Source organism: Alosa alosa, chromosome 13 (assembly GCF_017589495.1).
Source record: "Alosa alosa isolate M-15738 ecotype Scorff River chromosome 13, AALO_Geno_1.1, whole genome shotgun sequence".
Taxonomy (NCBI): Eukaryota; Metazoa; Chordata; class Actinopteri; order Clupeiformes; family Clupeidae; genus Alosa; species Alosa alosa.
The window spans coordinates 6,101,228-6,119,426 of record NC_063201.1 but is presented as its reverse complement, the minus strand read 5'-3'; the positions used below and the strand labels follow the sequence as shown (position 1 = coordinate 6,119,426).

The window sequence follows — 18,199 nt, the reverse complement described above, 5'->3', positions numbered from 1 at the left end:
TGGTCAGAAGTTATGTAAAAGGTGAGGACGCCTGGTTCTTTGCTGTGAGTTGCAGAGCTGCTCCACCTAGTGGACACTACTGGTTGTGATGTTTGTCTCCATGGCAAATAGCATTAACTACAATAAACTAGATGTAGTAGTTAAAGCCACACTGTTAAACCCAGTGTTTGTTATTACTGAGGGCAATGCTTGGTGATTAAATTGTGTCACCAAATAGATTGTGAATGCAAAGTGCATTATATGTAAACATTTAATGAGCTTTAATGCTTAACATTCTTTGTATGCTATGTTTGCTGATGCATTTCACAATATTAAGTGAGGGAACTTTACAGACACAAGGGGCATCTGAAAGGTCAATATGCAACAGTTTTAAAAGGAATGATTAGAGTGACAGACTTTTAAAGTGTGCATCATGAGATTATTGTTCAACTGGAAATACTCCCCTCTGGTCCACAACTAGACGGTACAGAAAACAACTTTAATGACACTGAAAATGATCTAGACATATAATTCATGTTACAAACAAACTGATTTCTCACATAATCGCAAAATAGCAAATTGTTATGATTTTGTTACCAAACAGCTTGCAGTCAAACAGACAGATTTGTACAAAATGTAATAACAGGATCAGTTGTAAAAGCACATGCTTGCGTGTCCTTTCCATACAACTCAAAGGCAATAGAAGTCAGAATTCCATTGAAATCAAAGGCATTTCATTTGAAGGGCTCTTAAGTGGTCAATCAAACTGAATTCCTCCATTGGTCCACTTTTCTCAACTTGCTTTTTTAAAACAACTAATACACATGTAATTTCCTCTCTGTTCATTCACTCCGCTTCCTTTCTATTCCATAAGGCCGTCAGAATGGCAAAATAGACACCTCAGTTTCCCACAAACTCACACCAGTGTCATCATGATGTGTCTGGCAAGTAATGAACAACTTCACCGGTGTCTTTCTTCAGTACACAAAATGTCTAAGGCTCAAATCAGACAAGTCACTGTGATACGGTGTTAGGACAAATGAAAAAATAGTTTCAAAGGAATGTGCGATGCACTTCAACAGTGCACCACATTTTTTGTGTCGGATGAATAATTGTACCAGACCATTTCCTCCAGCAGCACAATCACATTTCTCCTGAGTAGGATCTTAAGTGCAAAAGTTTGATACAAGTGCATTGAATTCAATTAAAGAAAATATGCCAGCTAAGCCACAGTTTCTGATGAACACCCAGACTTCTGGGCTATGTTAATATGCTCAAAAATGTTTCGCTACTTGATATAAAACCATTTAGCCAAAAAGAAATAGGCTTAATTTAGTGGCACAGCGGTTTAAAGTCATTTTACAAATATGGATTTTCCTATCGCTATTGCAGCATGAGCATGAAGTAGCCATTGTTCATTTGCACTTCATATGATTTGCACTTAGATCCATTGATCATATTTCTGTCATAAAACCTGGCTGCACTAAAGAGAGGTCTTCTAGTGGGTGAAGGCACCAGATGCAGCCTAAGTCCTGACTAGTGATGACACTGAACATACATGTAGGACACAGTGACAGTAGTCAGAGTGAGGTAATATGCTGGCCAGGGAGCCAGTAATGGATATTGACAGGTACTTTAACAGTCCAAAACACTGTTGAATGTGTCAATCTCAGGAATAGGCCTTTGCTAGCTGTCCAGTTCAGTTCACCACCATATTATTGATTATCATTAAGACTCTCCAGGCAAACATAACCCTCTTAAACAGACATAGCCATGCCTCCTCAGATCAGATGTGCAGCATCCCCACGGAGCTGACATTATAGATTTGTCCGCTCAATCTCAGAAAGTACCCATTGAAAAGAAACAAAGAAAAAAGCAGCAGGCTCTGTGACTCCCTAAGGCCTTGAGTTTTGGGGTTTGGGGTCCGAGAGTGTCTCGGGGGCCAGCAGGCGGCTCAGAACACCAGGTACTTAAACTCGGAGTAGATGAGGGGGAACATGACAGTGCAGGCTCGGTACAGGATGGCGCCGCTCTTGACCACGGCCCGGGGTTTGGTGAGCCAAGACTCGGACTTGAAGCTGAAGTAAATGGCGTACAGAGCCACGGCGAAGAAGTGCCCGATCAGGGTCATGGGCTTAGGGGTCAGCCTGGAGAGGAGGAAGTGACAGATGGAGGAGGATTAGACCACGGCACACTCAACAGGGGGTCAATCCAGCGTCTGATTTTCTCTTTGCTACCCAACTCTTGAGTTAGAGAAAAACCATGAAACACAACATCCAAACACAACGTTCAGTATACTGTGTATTTTATCACAAAGTTTTAAAGTTTTACATTGAATTTATTCAGTTCACATATTTAAGTATCATGTAAGTATTAAGTAACATGTATTACTATCTGATTCAAAAATAATACATTTAGTAATAATCAGTTATAGTCAGTGTGCTGAATCCAGTATTATTTGACTATGAGGGTTTGCGAATGCAGTACATACACAGACAGCAGGCCAATGGGTCCAGAGATGCACTCTCCACCCAGCTTGAAGTAATGGAAACAGGCTCGCCTCAACTCATGGAGTGAGTCTGCAGAACAAAACCAAACATTAGTAAACAAATGACACGTACCATGCTCATGGTAGCCGCAGTCCAGAATATGTATTATAAAAGACTAATTTACTAATCACTAGTGAGCTCTAGTGGGGACGAATGCATCTTGAGCAGGTTTCACATGACTGTGTGGTTAGTGCAGTGGAACATGGGTGTAACATTTCATACATTGGTGAGGAAGAGCATGTTTTTCCTAATCCTACACTGGATGTCCTTGATTCACTTGGCTGGTAACAGTAGCCTGCTGGTGACAATTTCTCACATACAGAATGACCATGCCTACTTACTGTCTGTAGCAGCAAACAGCTCGTACAGAGCCTGAGCCAACACATTCACCACAAAGGAGTGGGAAGACTTCCTCTCCCAGTGGAACTTCTTCTTGGCCTACAGGGCAAAGATGTGATGCAAAAAAAAAAAAAACATGATCAAATAATTCAAGCAAACAGTTTCCTTATCAGTGCGAGGAATAATCGGCACCATCCTTGTCAAGCCGCAAGGCGACTTGTAAAGACCACTAATCGGGGATACATTGTGTTCTGGAACACATTCAGTTTGAGAAGCTCAGGTTATCAGCAGCACAATGTGTGCTCACCATAAAGCAAACAGGACTCTCCAGTCGCAGTGTTAAAAAGTCCTAGCTTGGCAACAGCAGACCAGCGAGACTTCCTTTACAAAAACCTCCGAACAAACAGCCCTGTTTGCTCTACCAGAATGTAATCAGACACTCCTGTCTGTGCTAGCAGTAGCAGACTGGCAGACAGACGATCAACTTTCAGGCATGGCTTTCTCCTTCTCTTCTCAAAATGGCTCAAAATACAGTTACTTTTCATTTATATATGGACCCTTCAAGAGAGTTCCATTATCAGCATCATAGTTGGCCCCACAAGACTTCCGTTTTAACATTCCATATGTTATCTTAATGCAGAGGAAGTAGATTGGGGCCCAAATAGAATGTTCAAGCATTGTTTTTGTTTACCTTGTTGAAAGGGTCTATAACTACTTAACCTTGGTAAGCATTGAGCCCACGATCACACTGTTGCTGGCCTCCTGAGAGAGCTACCAGAGGGCACTGACTGACCTGGAGCATGGCTGCGTTGTCATAGAGATCGGCGATGCTCTGCAGCAGGCTCCTCCAGATGCGCACGTCGTTCAGGACCACGCTCATCCCGCCTCCCGTCAGAGGGTGTCTCATGTTGTAGGCATCCCCCAGAAGGAGCACCCCTGCAGGGGACAGATTACAAGTCCACCGTCAGACACGGACATCCATCCACGCTGCTACCTTACAGCAACGATATATAGTCATGTATACCCACAATAATATGCCTTAAAGACTAATCACAGTATATCACATAGAGAGGGATGTATGGGGCTCTGGTGCTTTCCCATGACTTTTGGCATTACATGACCTCCATGTCCATTCAACCTTGATTTCATTCTCAGAAATTGATTCAGGGTAGCCCTCATTTATAAATGATACCGAGATTACAATCGCAGTACACAATAGCTGTAGTGACATTTTACAAATAAAGCAAAACAAAATAAACAATAAAAAGACCTAGCAAATTAGAGGACAAAAGGGGGGTGTGGGGGGGTAAGTTACAAATAGGAATGTTTGTGATTACAGATCTATTATCTCCCCACAGTGCTATCACCCTGTTGTACATGTTGGCCAGCTTGTGCCGTGTGCTATTTCGGCATAGGGCAGCCGTGGCCTACTGGTTAGCGGTTCGGAAATGGAACCGTAGGGTTGCCGGTTCGAACCCCGATCAGGCCACGGCTGAAGTGCCCTTGAGCAAGGCACCTAAGGCACTGCTCCCCGAGCGCCGCTGTTGTTGCAGGCAGCTTACTGCGCCGGGATTAGTGTGTGCTTCACCTCACTCTGTGTGCAGTGTGTTTCACTAATTCACGGATTGGAATAAATTAGTGTAGTGGTTAAGGAGCTGGGCTAGCGTGCAGTAGCCTGAAAGTTGTCGGTTCAATTCCCGGCTTCCACCGTTGTGTCCTTGAGCAAGGCACTTAATCCCAAGTTGCTCTGGGGACAATGTGATCCCTTGTAATATAGCTGACATATGTAAGTCAAGAAGTGTCTGCTAAATGTAATGTAAATGCAGAGACCAAATTTTCCCCCACGGGATCAAAGAGTACTAATACTATATTCTGAACACTCCTTAAATATCACATTACATTTGATCTGGCCTTTGCAGTTCTGCTGTTGATGTCAGGTGTGTTGTTTTACATTGTGAAAATCGTGGACATACCCAGCCCTCAACAACTTAAGTGATGATGATTTCATGTCACATCAGATGTTGAGCTAACACAGCTCTGTTGCGTGAGCTGACGTGTTGGTGTAAAACTCGTTTACCTGGTTTGTTAACTGGCGAAGGGGGCAGAAAGCTGGCTGGCATGGATCTCAGGCGATCATTCTGCAGCGCCACCATAAAAGGCTCCCTTAAATGTTCTAAGGAGACAACAATAGTGGGAGGGTCATGTCATGTGACTCTTCATCTGAAACAACACATATTTTTGCCAAATGAATCACTTTGAGACACCAATATCAAGAGAATCCTATCAAGTGGGTAAAGTAAGACATTACTGGAATTCATCTTGTTACAAGATGACGTAATTGAGTTGAGTTTAAAGTCAGAGTTGTTAGGATGGAGCCATTATCAAATCTGATGACACAGTGTAACTAGGTTAAAGGCCTTTGGCAACTCATAGGAACTCCACAAACCATTTTAGGTGCTTCCACACTGCCTAGACATGCCCAACAAAGCCCAGGATTCTAACTTCTAAATTCTAAAGATTCATAAAAGTAGTTTCCACCTTGGGTAATTACCATCATTCTTTATTTGTAACCCCTTGAGCTTTAACCCCCCCCTCTATTTCTGGACAATCCCAGCAAGGGCAGTCCCTTAGCCACTTAGAGGCAAAGAAATGTAGAATTCATTCTACTACTTTTGCTTCTGCCTTTTGGTTTCTTCTTTTCTATAGGAATGGGTGCTAACCATAGGGTGCTAAACTAAGTTCTTAGGGTTCATAAGGTGCTAAACTAAATTCTTAGGGATCATAGGGTGCTAAACTAAGTTCTCAGACCTGGTAGCTGAGGGTGGATCTTGTCTGCCATATAGCCAGTCAGGTCTCTGGGCATGTCCCCTCTGATGTCCACCAGCACCCTGGTCTCTGTGGAGGAGATCTGGTAGACAAGCACTGGGCTGGGGTCAGCCAAGACCAGTTCAGCATGGTGGTCCTTGTACTGGGGAGAATCCTGGAGGAGAGGCCGGAGTCACTCTTTAGGTCACGTGTTCCTTCATTTCCATGCCATCTAAATTTGATCATTTCTATTTCAATTTAACTAGCATGTTGCTCTTCTCTGATTTATACTGCCTCACTAAACATCTACACATTCCATTTTTTTTATGACCAAGACATGGAAATAATACTTAAAGGCTAACATTTTACCATACACAGTTGGCAACATGACAGATCAACATAGGAGTTCACCTTCATGATGCACCCTACGAAGTGAGAGGAAACTTGGACTTTTCCCGACACCAGGCTCTTGCGGAACTTGGAGAAGCAGCCATCTGCCACAATAGTGAGTGGAGCATGAATTTCCTAAGAGACAAAAACAGAACATAATACATCAAAAAGATTGTTCAAAGTTACTTTGGGATTACTTGAATTACTGTACATGAAGCTAAATTAAAATAATCTCTTGCCATGGGTAAACCCCAGATGAACCAGTTAGCAAATTTGAATTTGCTCTGCAGTTCAATCTGAAGACCCTCCCCATATTTCTGAATCATCAAAAACTGAATCACAGGAACCAATCACAACTGATCTAGCATGGGGCAGGCTTTATATAACACCAGGGGACTGGAGTTAGCAATTCTGTTCAACACAACCAAAGGCTGTACTTCTGAAAAGATAAGAGTTGCTGAGAGTTTATTGTACCAATTTAAGTTTATTTGACTGCTGGTTACGACCCTTGGAAATCGGAAGTGAATCGAGGATTCCTAGACCCATTCTCAATCTCATATCTAGGGTGAGGGTCGGCCAGGGTACCTTTCCTGGTGCGAGTCTGTGTCACTTTGGATTAAAGCGTCTGCTAAATATTAGTCAACCTTAACTTCTGACTCTATTTGAGAAGCAGTCTGGTGTTAGCCAGGCTAAGAGATCCCTCATTGCAGGCATGGGGCTGCCGGTGATCACCTTGGTGTCACCACTCTCCTTCTCTCTGTACTGGACCCCCGTCACACAGCCATCCTCCTCCTCGAGACTCGTCACCGTTCCTTCAATGAACTTCACGCTGGCAGAGAAAAGAAGACACAAGCCGTACCGTTTCAGATTGCACAATGCCAAATGCCCAGGGGTCAACACTCAGATGAACTTTGCCATTTCTAATTCAAACACAATTTCTGAACAATTACTGACACAGAAAAAGTTAATTGTCTTTCCTCTAAATACATTATGTAATTACATCACACACACACACACACACACACACACACACACACAAACTCACACACACACACATTCCCTGGCTGAGCAAAAACTGACAGTGGCCTCAACCCTAATTTACACACACACACAAACAAACGCAAAACACACACACACACACACACACACACACATTCCCTGGCTGAGCAAAAACTGACAGTGGTCTCAACCCTAATTTACACACACACACACACACACACACACATTCACACATTCCCTGGCTGAGGAAAAACTGACAGTGGCCCTAACCCTAACTAACACACATCATCCCATAGAGCAGGATCACTTAGGGCCTGAATACAGTCCTGCGTCTGTGTGTCCAGCGCACGTGGCGCGAGGCGAAAACCGCGTCATCAACGCGGCATGCGAGGGGGTGTCGTGTGCCTCCCAACATATGTGACCGCGCATCAAGGAGTATGCCACTTTCTTAAGTCACCTATTAATACACACACACACACACACAATGACTAATTGACTACACCTCTATGAGTCATCCCACTACGCCTCCCTAAGAACCTTGTCTCAGTCTCGTGTTTGACCGCCTCATGAGATTAAAAACCGCGTGGCTTACTTGGGCTCAGCAAGGGCGGCACGCCGCAGGCCCATGATGAAGCGGCCGTGGTGGAAGGCGCGGCCGCACTGGATGGCGTTCTCCTCCTGAGGGTAGGGGATCTCCACCTCGGTGCTGGTCTCGATGTCATGGATCACGTAACCGTTGACCACGTGAGCGTCCAGGCCCTCAACGGCACCTGCAGGCAGCCACAGGGATCAGGTTAGGCTCCAGGTCAATACGCGTGAAGAGTGTAAATAAGTCAAGGAGTGTAATGAACTCTGCGTGCCTGCTTGTGTGTGTGTGTGTGTGTGTGTATGTGTGTGTAGGTGCGTGCGTCTGTCTGTCTGTCTCTCTGTGTGTGTGTGTGTGCGTGTTTGTGAGTATGAGAGAGAGAGAGAGAGAGAGAGAGAGAGAGAGAGAGAGAGAGGGAGAGATGAGTTCTGAGAAAAGATGAGCCAGTGAGAGTCCAGTGATGTGTTGGTTACACAAGGCACCAAGGTTACATAAGGCAGACAGAAGCAGAGCTCTCATGAAGATCCTGACTAGTTCTAGTTCCTCCAGCAATCAGAGTGCAGTGCACTCACTCTCCAGCCCCAGTTCTTTCAGGGCTCGGTAGCCTCCAGGCTGGAGCAGTTCTCCCACGATCCGGTCTGGCTCGCGGAGGTCCCGCTCTATCACCGTCACCCGCCGGCCGTCTCGGGCAAGGACCGCTGCCATAGCAGAACCCAACACCCCGGCACCCACGATAAGGATGTCCGGCTCATGGTCAGTGGTGGCGGTGCCATTTGCCCCGGTCTCCACATTGGATGCTGTCTGCACCTCTGTTCGTTTTCTCCTGGCGCTCGCCTGGCAGTGGGAGGGGTGCATGGGCAGTTAGAGAGAGGACACGCTAGGCACGGGTGGAAAACTGACATTGCTGACATTTTTAAATTGTTTGAAGCCAGCCCTCTGGAATGTATCGGCATATGGGTCTTTGTTATCTCATCTGTGGAATGTGAATGTGTTCTCTATGGCCAATGTATAAGTCACTTTTTGGATAATATGTAATTCAGGGATAAAACCACATAAAGAATGCAGCCTATAGGTGATCCATAAAATCATTTTTATTCAATCAGCGTTTTGTATTTTTTAATTTTTTATTTTAAGAGGTTTAGCCTCACTTGAATATTTGCCAGAAATGTAAAAATATGAACTTGAGGCAAACTTGCTGCAAACAGAGCAAACCTATAGCAAAGAATAGAACCATATGAACCAATAGAACAAATTATTTGCCATAAGTTTACCACAAAGTTCACCAGTCCATCACAAGTTTGCCACAAACCCAAATTTGCATGTGAAAATGACCTTGCTGCAAATTTGCGGCAATATTGGTAAAGTTTAAAAGCAACTGTTTGCCAAAAGCCTTACATTTATGTAAGGGTTAATAAGGAAATTCTGCGTGTGGATGAGTTCATCACTTACCTTTTTTGAGCTTGCAGAACTCCCGTAATGCGAAATCGATGATTTTGAGAATAACCTATTTGTGAGTGGAAGGGCTGACAGTATGTCCAGTGGCAAATGTAATATCTGCGGAACTTTAATCGATTGTCCATAGCGATATCTGGCATAGGTCAAAAGCAAGCCTACTGAGATAAACGCCACGGCAACCAGGACGATTTCTTTGTGGGCAAAATCGATTACAGCGTCGCATTTTTTAAACATATAAGTAAAACTTGCGATCCCAAGAAAGGTCCACATATTTGAAATCCTTCCAAATTCAAAGTATTAATTAACTTTACATACAGAACGTTTTGTAGACCAAATCAAGAAATACGAAGACAAACGCGCAGTCCAATTAAAAATGTATTAGCATACTCCAGTTTAAGTTCCAACGTCAAAGCAGACTATACAATTAGTAAAATAAAGATATGTTCTTGCACTAAATCCCAGCTTCAATGGCATAAGTCCTTATTTTCCCGTCCGAAATTCTGAGAGTGTAAAGTATCTGCCATGCATTACAAGTTCAATTGACAGTACTGAAGCGGCATTTATGACCGTGCGCTGATGCCTGAGGATGCTGAATATTTTATGATAATGACTGTATCATTCATTGGAGGATTGCGGCGCGCCTGTCCCGCCCTCGCAACTCGAATTCTACCAATCGTAATACCTTTCTCGGTGAGCAGAGCTCACGCTATCTGGCCATTGGCCAATCCTAGACAGCTGGTTGGAGCACTGAATGAGGGAAGAGTAGTATGATGTGATGTCACTGTAGAGGTGTCTTCAACCTGTGATTTCAATTTTATTATATTTTCGGACAAACAGACAAGGAAATGCTCACATCAATAGTCGAAATCATGATAAAATGTTCAAAACAAGAGCATTAAACATGAAGTGTTTTTCTATACCATTGTAGATTTTTTTTTTACATTTTAGTTTTATTTCATTTGATCTATCATATGTGAATATGGGGGTGGGGTCCGATTAAAGATGAGGTGTACAGATATTTTTTTATCTTTCCTCTCCCATTAGTCAGTTTCAAGTGTCTTCAGGCACCAGTGATTCATTCTTCAATGCAATAGTCATACAGACTAACAAACAACTGGCAATAAAAGTGAAATTTGAATTCTCTAGCCATTTTATGAAATCCTGCTCTCTGCAGTGCGAGATTGTAAGTAGGGTAATAGCATACATAAACAGACTAGACAACATCATGAAACTAGTTCAAAGTCTAAAGCACAACTACCACAAAGCACAACTACAACTAGGCTTCAATCAACTAAATTTGACCCAGATTAGAAAAAATGTAATTCCTCATTCAATCACAGGTAATGGTTAAAAACAGATTCACATTTCTCCTGCTTTCCTGATGTGACCTTTGGTTCTCCATTTTGCTTAATGAATTCCTGTAAAACAAACACCAAAACAGGTAGAGAGTGATTACAGAATATACAAAAAGCTTCTGAATAAGCACTTATTGCATGTTAAATGTGTGACCACATTTAAAAAAAAAAAAAAAAAAAAAAACAGAAAATGGGTCAGAACATTACTGGATGAAACTACATTGGGAAAATTAAATGAATGCATTCATGACTCATGAACAAACTGGGTTGTTATTGTATTCCCACCCTCTCGGATCGTACCTCAAGTTCTTCCAGTGAGGTCTTACCCTCGTCCACTTTCTGTCCAATACCCTCCTTGAAACTCAGGTAACGCTCCTGCTCAAATTCCAAGGAACACACACAGTTTAGTTAAGTTGATAACAATTAACAGCTATATTACTAAACTTAAACACACTGCCATACACATTAAATGTTAATACAGAAAGCAGTATGCACATTTTAAAACTATACAAAAACAATTTGTGTGTAATTGCACCTTGAGCATGCCATCAATAACTCCTTCTTCAATAATCCGAACAGCATTTCTTAAGCCTCTTGCAAAAGCATCCATGGCTGCAATATGGGCTATGAACAGGTCCTCCAGGTCTGTGGACTCACGCCGAACTTTGGCATCAAAGTTCAAGCCCCCTGGCTGCAGACCACCCTGTTCAATCACGGTCTAAAGGAATCAGGGCATGAGGGGTCAGCGACTACATTTATTTCACGCAGTGCAATTACATGTGCAATTACATGTGCAATAACATGTGCAAAACAATCAGAGTAAATCGGAGTATTATCTGAATTTGGAATACTCCAGTTTACATGCTAAGTGAACAAGTAGAACAAGTTTGAACATTCTAACAACATTCCACAACAATAAGGTTCCATAGAACATATTTGGTTACATGACAAATTTAATCGGAGTGAAATCAAATAGGCTTCTCCAGGTTATCTTTTCTGATTTTATAAAATTGGAGTTCAATCTGAGAACTCAGGTTATATGACATTTTTAGTTGGAGTAAAGAATTTAATCAGAGTGAAATCTGATTGTTTGGATGCATGTAACCGCACTGACTTATCAGCTAGAACAGAAAATAATGCTACTGCATACAGGATGACCCAAGGATGACGTTTAATAATAATGAAAATACCTTTTATATAGTGTCTTTCAAGATACCCAAGGTCACTTAACAAAGGGGTATCTTGAAGGCACTATATAAAAGTAGGGGTAGGGGTTTACATTAAAAAGGTAATTTTATTCCATTCTATATTCCATTTTAATTATTCTATATTCTAACATAAGTACGCAAACATGCAATTCAAAACCTGCAATATAACTGTATTGCCTTTCTGACCTTCATCACTATGGTGGTGTTCCTGATGTCCATGGGGAACTGGTCAGTGTCCCAGCCGAGATCAGGTGATCCAGTGTTGGAGTCTACAGACCCCAGCATTCCAAACCTGAAAACAGGGGCCACAGGTTTTCAAAGATGTGTATGTTTAACGGAAAGCAGGCCATTTACAATTAGGCCTCAAGGATCTCTAGTCTCAAATGTAGAAATGCAGGTTGATGTACCTTATTATTTGACCAAATATGTATTATTATTATTATTATTATTATTATTATTATCAAGAGGGATATTTAGTTGAGGACTGAATCATGTGTGAAGTGATCTCAATATTGAAAGACTTTCACCTCCTTCAGTTTCCATCTTTCCCTGTTTAACTCACTAAGTCATTTTTAGCCTTCTTGGCAGACATGGTGATAACTGACTCGAGGAGCACAAACGGGTCGTGTCAGATCAGTAGTGTCCTTTGAGGTGAAAATGGTGGAGCAATCTTACACAGAGGTCATGACAATGTCGTGTTCATAGGAATGGCCAGCGAGAGTGGTGTGGTTAGGTTCGATGTTGAGCTTGAAATGTTGATCCAGGCCATAATGTTTCAGGAAACCAATAACACTCATAGCGTCTGTGTAATAAACATCATATCAGGGGATTCATTCAAGAGGGATGACATGACAGTTTGAAATGTACACATTCTACAAATATACAGTTTTTTTTAAACCATTGTGGATATTGTTTGTATTGAGCTATATAGCAAAAGGCAAAATAAAGTTGTCCATATTGAAAATTTATTTGACCAACACTGTAGCTATAAAATTAAACCAGTAACAATATGAATGTTTCTTCGTTCATTTTAGGATTGATTAGGAACAGTATCCCACCGTAATCATACTGGTGCTTGCATGGCTCCTTCGGCTTTGGCTCAATGAGGAACTGGCACTTCAGGCCAATCTTTTCCTTGTACGCTGAGAAAAAAATGCAACGTGCTTATATTGTACAGAGCTTCATAGCAGAAGGGATTCTGACAGATACTAAACATTTCTATAAACTCTGAAACTTACCAACTGCCATTTTGAAAAAGTTTGCCATATGTTTCAACTCAGCAGCCACATCAGTGTTGTATATTGAGAGGAAGCCCTCTCTGCCTCCCCAGAACACTGAGTGAGAAATCAAGTGTCATAAAGGGCTGTGTAGTACTCTTTGTCCTTTTAGCAAGCCAACATAATGAGAAATCTAACCAAAGTTTTCAGCGCCTAATTTCTTGGCCACATCCAGTCCTTTCTTCACCTGGGCCCCAGCGTAGGCCAGCACATGACTGTCTGGATTCGTGGATGCACCATTCATGTACCTGTTCAGGAACATATTTGATACTTTGCATAACACACTTTCTTTGATTTTCCTTAAAAGGTGCCATGTGTAAGAATTGAGGTAAAAATATCCAAAAAATGAGAAGAAATAAGGGCGATGATGTCATAAAAAAATGACAAGGTATAATGCTGCAGAGATATCAACCTGAATTAGCATGCTAAATTACTAGCCACAGCCCAACAGGTGTCATAATACCAGTTTCGGCCATGGGAGGCGGTATGTGGGCAACATAACCGCCAGCCAAACTGCAATACACTTTTCTCGGTTGTTACTCTAGGGTAGACCAACTCACTTTCTGGAGGTATACTGCCCCCATCTTTTATGTAATGTGGAGTATGAATTGATTTTTTGGCGGACATTACACATGGCACCTTTAAACTGTTTTATGGACAATAACTACTATGTGGAATGTGCAGCTATATGAAAGACTATTGTGCAGACAACCTGATTGCACTTAAACCATCCCAATCATTAAAGCAATCAAACCACATGCAGAGTAAGGCTGACACAGAACACTTTTACAGAACAGAACAGTGTTGTCCATGCTTAAACTGACCTGGGATGGGCAAACAGGTTGCAGGTGACCCACAGCACTTTGACCCCTGTCTGCTTCTGGAGTACCAGGGCCAGGTCGGTCATCTCGTCCAGGTTACAGTTGGACTCCTCCAGAGTGGACCCCTCTGGGGCCATGTCTCTGACAGAGGAAAATTAACCCTTAAAGGTGTGTTTTTTTCAACATTCTAACATAAGATTCCGTTCTGCAACAATTGAATGTTCTAAAATTCCATGTTGAATTCAATGAAGCCAGATATTCTTTAGAACGTTCATTTTCCAACATTCCCATCACACCGGTGTGACGGTACACCTTTAAGGGTTAAGAGAAAGAGTAGGCTAACCTTTCTTTATTAGGTACTAGTGTGACGACAATGTTGGAATATGAACATTCTAAATTCTTTGGTGTAAAGGTACCTTTATACGTCTCTGGGTTCATCAAATTCAACATGAAAGTTTAGAACCCTGAATTGTTGTGGAATGGAATCTGTTGTTAGAATGTTCAAAATTCTCCAGCTAAAGGGTGGGTAAGCGATGCTAAGTGATTTCTAACACGTAATACTTTTTTGTAACATTCAGCGAATATCATCTCACGATCTACTATCTCTGCATTCTCTGAGAACATTGTAAAAAACCTGGTCTTCATACACAGTCCTGACTCTGTGAACTGGAAACAAGCAAAGCCTGTTCCCTGAACAATAACAAAACACTGTGTGGAGTTTCTTAGCAAGCACTGAACAGAGGAGTGAGCTACCTCTCTGGTGCATTTTGTACAGTATGGTCTTTGGTTCAAATACAATGAAGTTGCTATGGACAAAAACATCTGCAAAGAAACACAAACATATATAGATACTAACAGAACGTCATCCAGCATCATTTACCCTACCCTACCCTACACTAAGGTTAAAAAGGAAAGGTAAAAAAAGGACTCGGGTGCATATGTTGTTCAATTCTAGGATCGGAGGGCAAACAGTAAGGTCTGACACAGAGCTGAATAAAACATGTACATTCATTTTAGAATGTAGCACAGAGCATGTGCATTAGGTTCACAGAGCACAGCAAGATTGCTAATGGCATACCTGTCATGGAATGTGTAATACTTCACCTTGAAAGAGAAAGAAAATGAAAAATCAATGTGGCTCTTTGTGGCTCAAATGTGATATACTGAATCTAGACTACAATCCATTAATTAGTGCATCACATACACATACACCACTGCAGTGTGTTACGTGTCTCAAACAAACAGCCCATGCACAGATCTCTTACACCAAGTTTAGTGAAGAATTCAAAGGCGGCATGGAGTCTTTTCTTTGCCGTTTCCATTGCGCTGCCTCCCTCATTCCAAGGTCGATAGAGCGTGGGGAATCCAAAAGGATCAGCACCTGCCATGCAGATTAAACATCACTGATAAACAACTAAGCAAGGGTTCACCTCAAGACCAGAAATTAACTTAATAAACTAAAGAATCTTGCCAGTTCCACAGAAGGAATGCCAGTAGCATACAGAGAACCTTAGCCAGTCCTCCATCGTTCTTCCATGCAACACCTGTTAAAATAGGTAGCCTTTCAGTAGCCTATACATTACAATACGTTAGTATTACAAGATATTTTGTCGAGCATTAATGTAGCCTACTCTATTTGCAAAGTTTAGTGTGATTTATAAAACTGCACATGTCAATAGGAACATTTGTTTGAGAGTATTTTGTTTCAATTAAGAGAGAAGAGAGGTGCTGACTGATAAATTTCAATATGACATAATCTGGTTAATGATGTGGTTGTGTTTGAGGTCATACCACTAGGGGGCAAGGAAATGCTGGACTTGGACTTGTCTAGAACAGACAAGAAGTTCTAAAATGGGCTTACTTACTTCCCCAGCATTGTAGTGCTTAAAACACAACACGTCCTTGGCACCAGCGCTGGGCCAATATGGAATCTTTGAAATATCTGTGAAATAAACGAAACATTTGACGAACCGTCATTTTAAACTGCTAAAGTGCCTCGTGCGTTTACAGCATTTAGACCATTAACTGTTGTGACAAGGTAGGCCTTGGCTAGGCCTTACCTACTAATGTTTTCAATAACTTGTGATATGGCTATATGGACACAAATGCAGAGCCATACAAATCCACACAGCCCTAGCTAGCAAGGCTGACCTGTGCTTTCCTACGTGTCACAAACAGCATGCTGTGCAGTGTAGTTAGCGAGTGACAAATAAACTTGCGCGAAAACGTCGTAATAAGTCAAATGGAGTGGTCTGCAGACTAGGTTTGCTGGGAGTTTAGCAAAAAATGACCAATGTTACAAAGTAGACAAACAACCCTACGTGTTACTGACAGCATTTTCAGAAAATATGTTCAAATGCTCTCAGCCGCTAAATGCAATTTTCTAGTTGTCCGGACTCATTTGGGTGACAATATCTTACGCATATGAACATATTTTGTGATAAAGCATTGTAGTTACCTCGAAAATACTCTGTAGACATTGCAATAACGTTTTTCTGAAGTTTTCTTTAAAGAAATCGTTTCCGTTGCATAGGCTATAGCCTACTGATACTGAAGGTGACCAGCAGATGTCTCTTAAGGACGCATTAGGTAGCCTATCCTAGTTCATAGGCACCTCTTCCTCAATATATCAACTATATTCTATGATTCCGATTCCAAAGGTTGCCAAGTTTGCTGTTTATTATGAATTATACTATCTTACTTCTGTCTACAGCACCTGACTTGCAGCAGGCTTTAGAAGTGATTTCGTCTGCTCAATAACATGGAGTGCTGACACAAACACACACATTCATGTTCATGGTTTTAATTAATATGACAAAATATCAGGGGCAGAAATATCAACAAAATGTAAAAATAACCCACTCATGTGAACATATGAACACAAATTTACATATGCAGTCAGTCATACACATACACACCACCAGCATAACCTTTGGTCTGGAACAAGTGGAAACATTTAAAGATACAATCAGCTTTTAATATTTTTCGCATTAAACAACTAGCATAAAACACCTCTTTAAGTTACCTGACAACTTGTAAAATATGTGTAAATGCCAGACACTGCAGCTTTGCCAGTAATTCTTGGCATGTGCCTCTTCAATCTCTCTTATTTACCGCTGCTTTAACAGCATAGATAGTGCACTTACTCTGCAATGCTGCCTACTGCAACTCTAAAATGATATCCTGGCATGTCCCTCCACAACAATACATGCACCGTTTATGCATTTCCCCCCTGCATTACAGTACCGCTACGCTTCACATTGTTTCAAGGAACTATTAGCCTAGCCTAGCCTGTACACACACCAGGCTAGGCTACTGGTGTGTGTGTGTGTACAGACTAGGCTACTGGTGTGTGTGTGTGTGTGTGTGTGTGTGTGTGTGCATATATATGTGTGTGTGTGTGTGGTCATATGTGTACAGGCTAGGCTACTGGTGTGTGTGTGTGTGTGTGAACAGGCTACTGGTGTGTGTGTGTGTGTGTGTACAGGCTAGGCTACTGGTGTGTGTGTGTGTGAACAGGCTACTGGTGTGTGTGTGTGTGTGACTAGGCTAGGCTACTGGTGTGTGTGTGTGTGTGTGAACAGGCTACTGGTGTGTGTGTGTGTGTGTGTGTGACTAGGCTAGGCTACTGGTGTGTGTGTGCATATGTGTGTACAGGCTAGGCTACTGGTGTGTGTGTGCATATATGTGTGTGACTAGGCTAGGCTACTGGTGTGTGTGTGTGTGTGAACAGACTACTACTGGTGTGTGTGTGTGTGTGAACAGGCTACTGGTGTGTGTGTGTGTGAACAGGCTACTGGTGTGTGTGTGTGTGTGAACAGGCTACTGGGTGTGTGTGTGTGTGAACAGGCTACTGGTGTGTGTGTGTGAACAGGCTACTGGTGTGTGTGTGTGTGAACAGGCTACTGGTGTGTGTGTGTGTGTGTGTGAACAGGCTACTGGTGTGTGTGTGTGAACAGGCTACTGGGTGTGTGTGTGTGAACAGGCTACTGGTGTGTGTGTGTGTGAACAGGCTACTGGTGTGTGTGTGTGTGTGAACAGGCTACTGGTGTGTGTGTGTGTGAACAGGCTACTGGTGTGTGTGTGTGTGAACAGGCTACTGGTGGTGTGTGTGTGTGTGAACAGGCTACTGTGTGTGTGTGTGTGAACAGGCTACTGGTGTGTGTGTGTGTGTGAACAGGCTACTGGTGTGTGTGTGTGTGTGAACAGGCTACTGGTGTGTGTGTGTGTGAACAGGCTACTGGTGTGTGTGTGTGTGAACAGGCTACTGGTGTGTGTGTGTGTGTGAACAGGCTACTGGTGTGTGTGTGTGTGAACAGGCTACTGGTGTGTGTGTGTGTGTGTGAACAGGCTACTGTGTGTGTGTGTGTGAACAGGCTACTGGTGTGTGTGTGTGTGAACAGGCTACTGTGTGTGTGTGTGAACAGGCTACTGGT

At 42.4% G+C, this 18,199-nt stretch overlaps 2 protein-coding genes across 2 annotated transcripts; both read right to left on the bottom strand.

Moving 5' to 3' along the window:
- Nucleotides 1-457: 457 nt before the first annotated feature.
- Nucleotides 458-9,781, bottom strand: sqlea (squalene epoxidase a). The gene is made up of 11 exons (XM_048260821.1): nt 9,097-9,781; nt 8,220-8,481; nt 7,654-7,831; nt 6,795-6,891; nt 6,084-6,197; nt 5,676-5,847; nt 4,945-5,040; nt 3,661-3,803; nt 2,870-2,966; nt 2,471-2,558; nt 458-2,126 (listed from the first exon to the last, which is right to left on the bottom strand). Exons 1-11 carry the CDS (start codon nt 9,370-9,372, stop codon nt 1,934-1,936), a joined length of 1,716 nt encoding a protein of 571 aa, XP_048116778.1. The 5' UTR covers nt 9,373-9,781; the 3' UTR covers nt 458-1,933.
- A 92-nt stretch (nt 9,782-9,873) lies between these two features.
- Nucleotides 9,874-17,114, bottom strand: LOC125305827 (xylose isomerase-like). Its single transcript, XM_048260822.1, has 14 exons — nt 16,222-17,114; nt 15,629-15,705; nt 15,235-15,307; nt 15,029-15,144; nt 14,842-14,867; nt 13,767-13,904; nt 13,081-13,190; nt 12,904-12,999; nt 12,724-12,807; nt 12,341-12,467; nt 11,852-11,957; nt 10,993-11,175; nt 10,758-10,832; nt 9,874-10,520 (listed from the first exon to the last, which is right to left on the bottom strand). The coding sequence occupies exons 1-14, from the start codon at nt 16,241-16,243 to the stop codon at nt 10,437-10,439; spliced, it is 1,317 nt and encodes a 438-aa protein (XP_048116779.1). The 5' UTR covers nt 16,244-17,114; the 3' UTR covers nt 9,874-10,436.
- Nucleotides 17,115-18,199: the final 1,085 nt, after the last annotated feature.

Coding starts and splice junctions, on each gene's coding strand:
- sqlea (XM_048260821.1), bottom strand. CDS start 9,372: ATGTGGACCTTTCTTGGGATCGCAAGTTTTACTTATATGTTTAAAAAA. Junction 8,482..9,096: donor GTTCTGCAAGCTCAAAAAAG/GTAAGTGATGAA, acceptor TCCCACTGCCAG/GCGAGCGCCAGGAGAAAACG. Junction 3,804..4,944: donor TTCGCCAGTTAACAAACCAG/GTAAACGAGTTT, acceptor TGTCCCCTGCAG/GGGTGCTCCTTCTGGGGGAT.
- LOC125305827 (XM_048260822.1), bottom strand. CDS start 16,243: ATGTCTACAGAGTATTTTCGAG. Junction 13,191..13,766: donor AACCTGTTTGCCCATCCCAG/GTCAGTTTAAGC, acceptor GTTCCTGAACAG/GTACATGAATGGTGCATCCA. Junction 11,176..11,851: donor ACACCACCATAGTGATGAAG/GTCAGAAAGGCA, acceptor TGATTCCTTTAG/ACCGTGATTGAACAGGGTGG.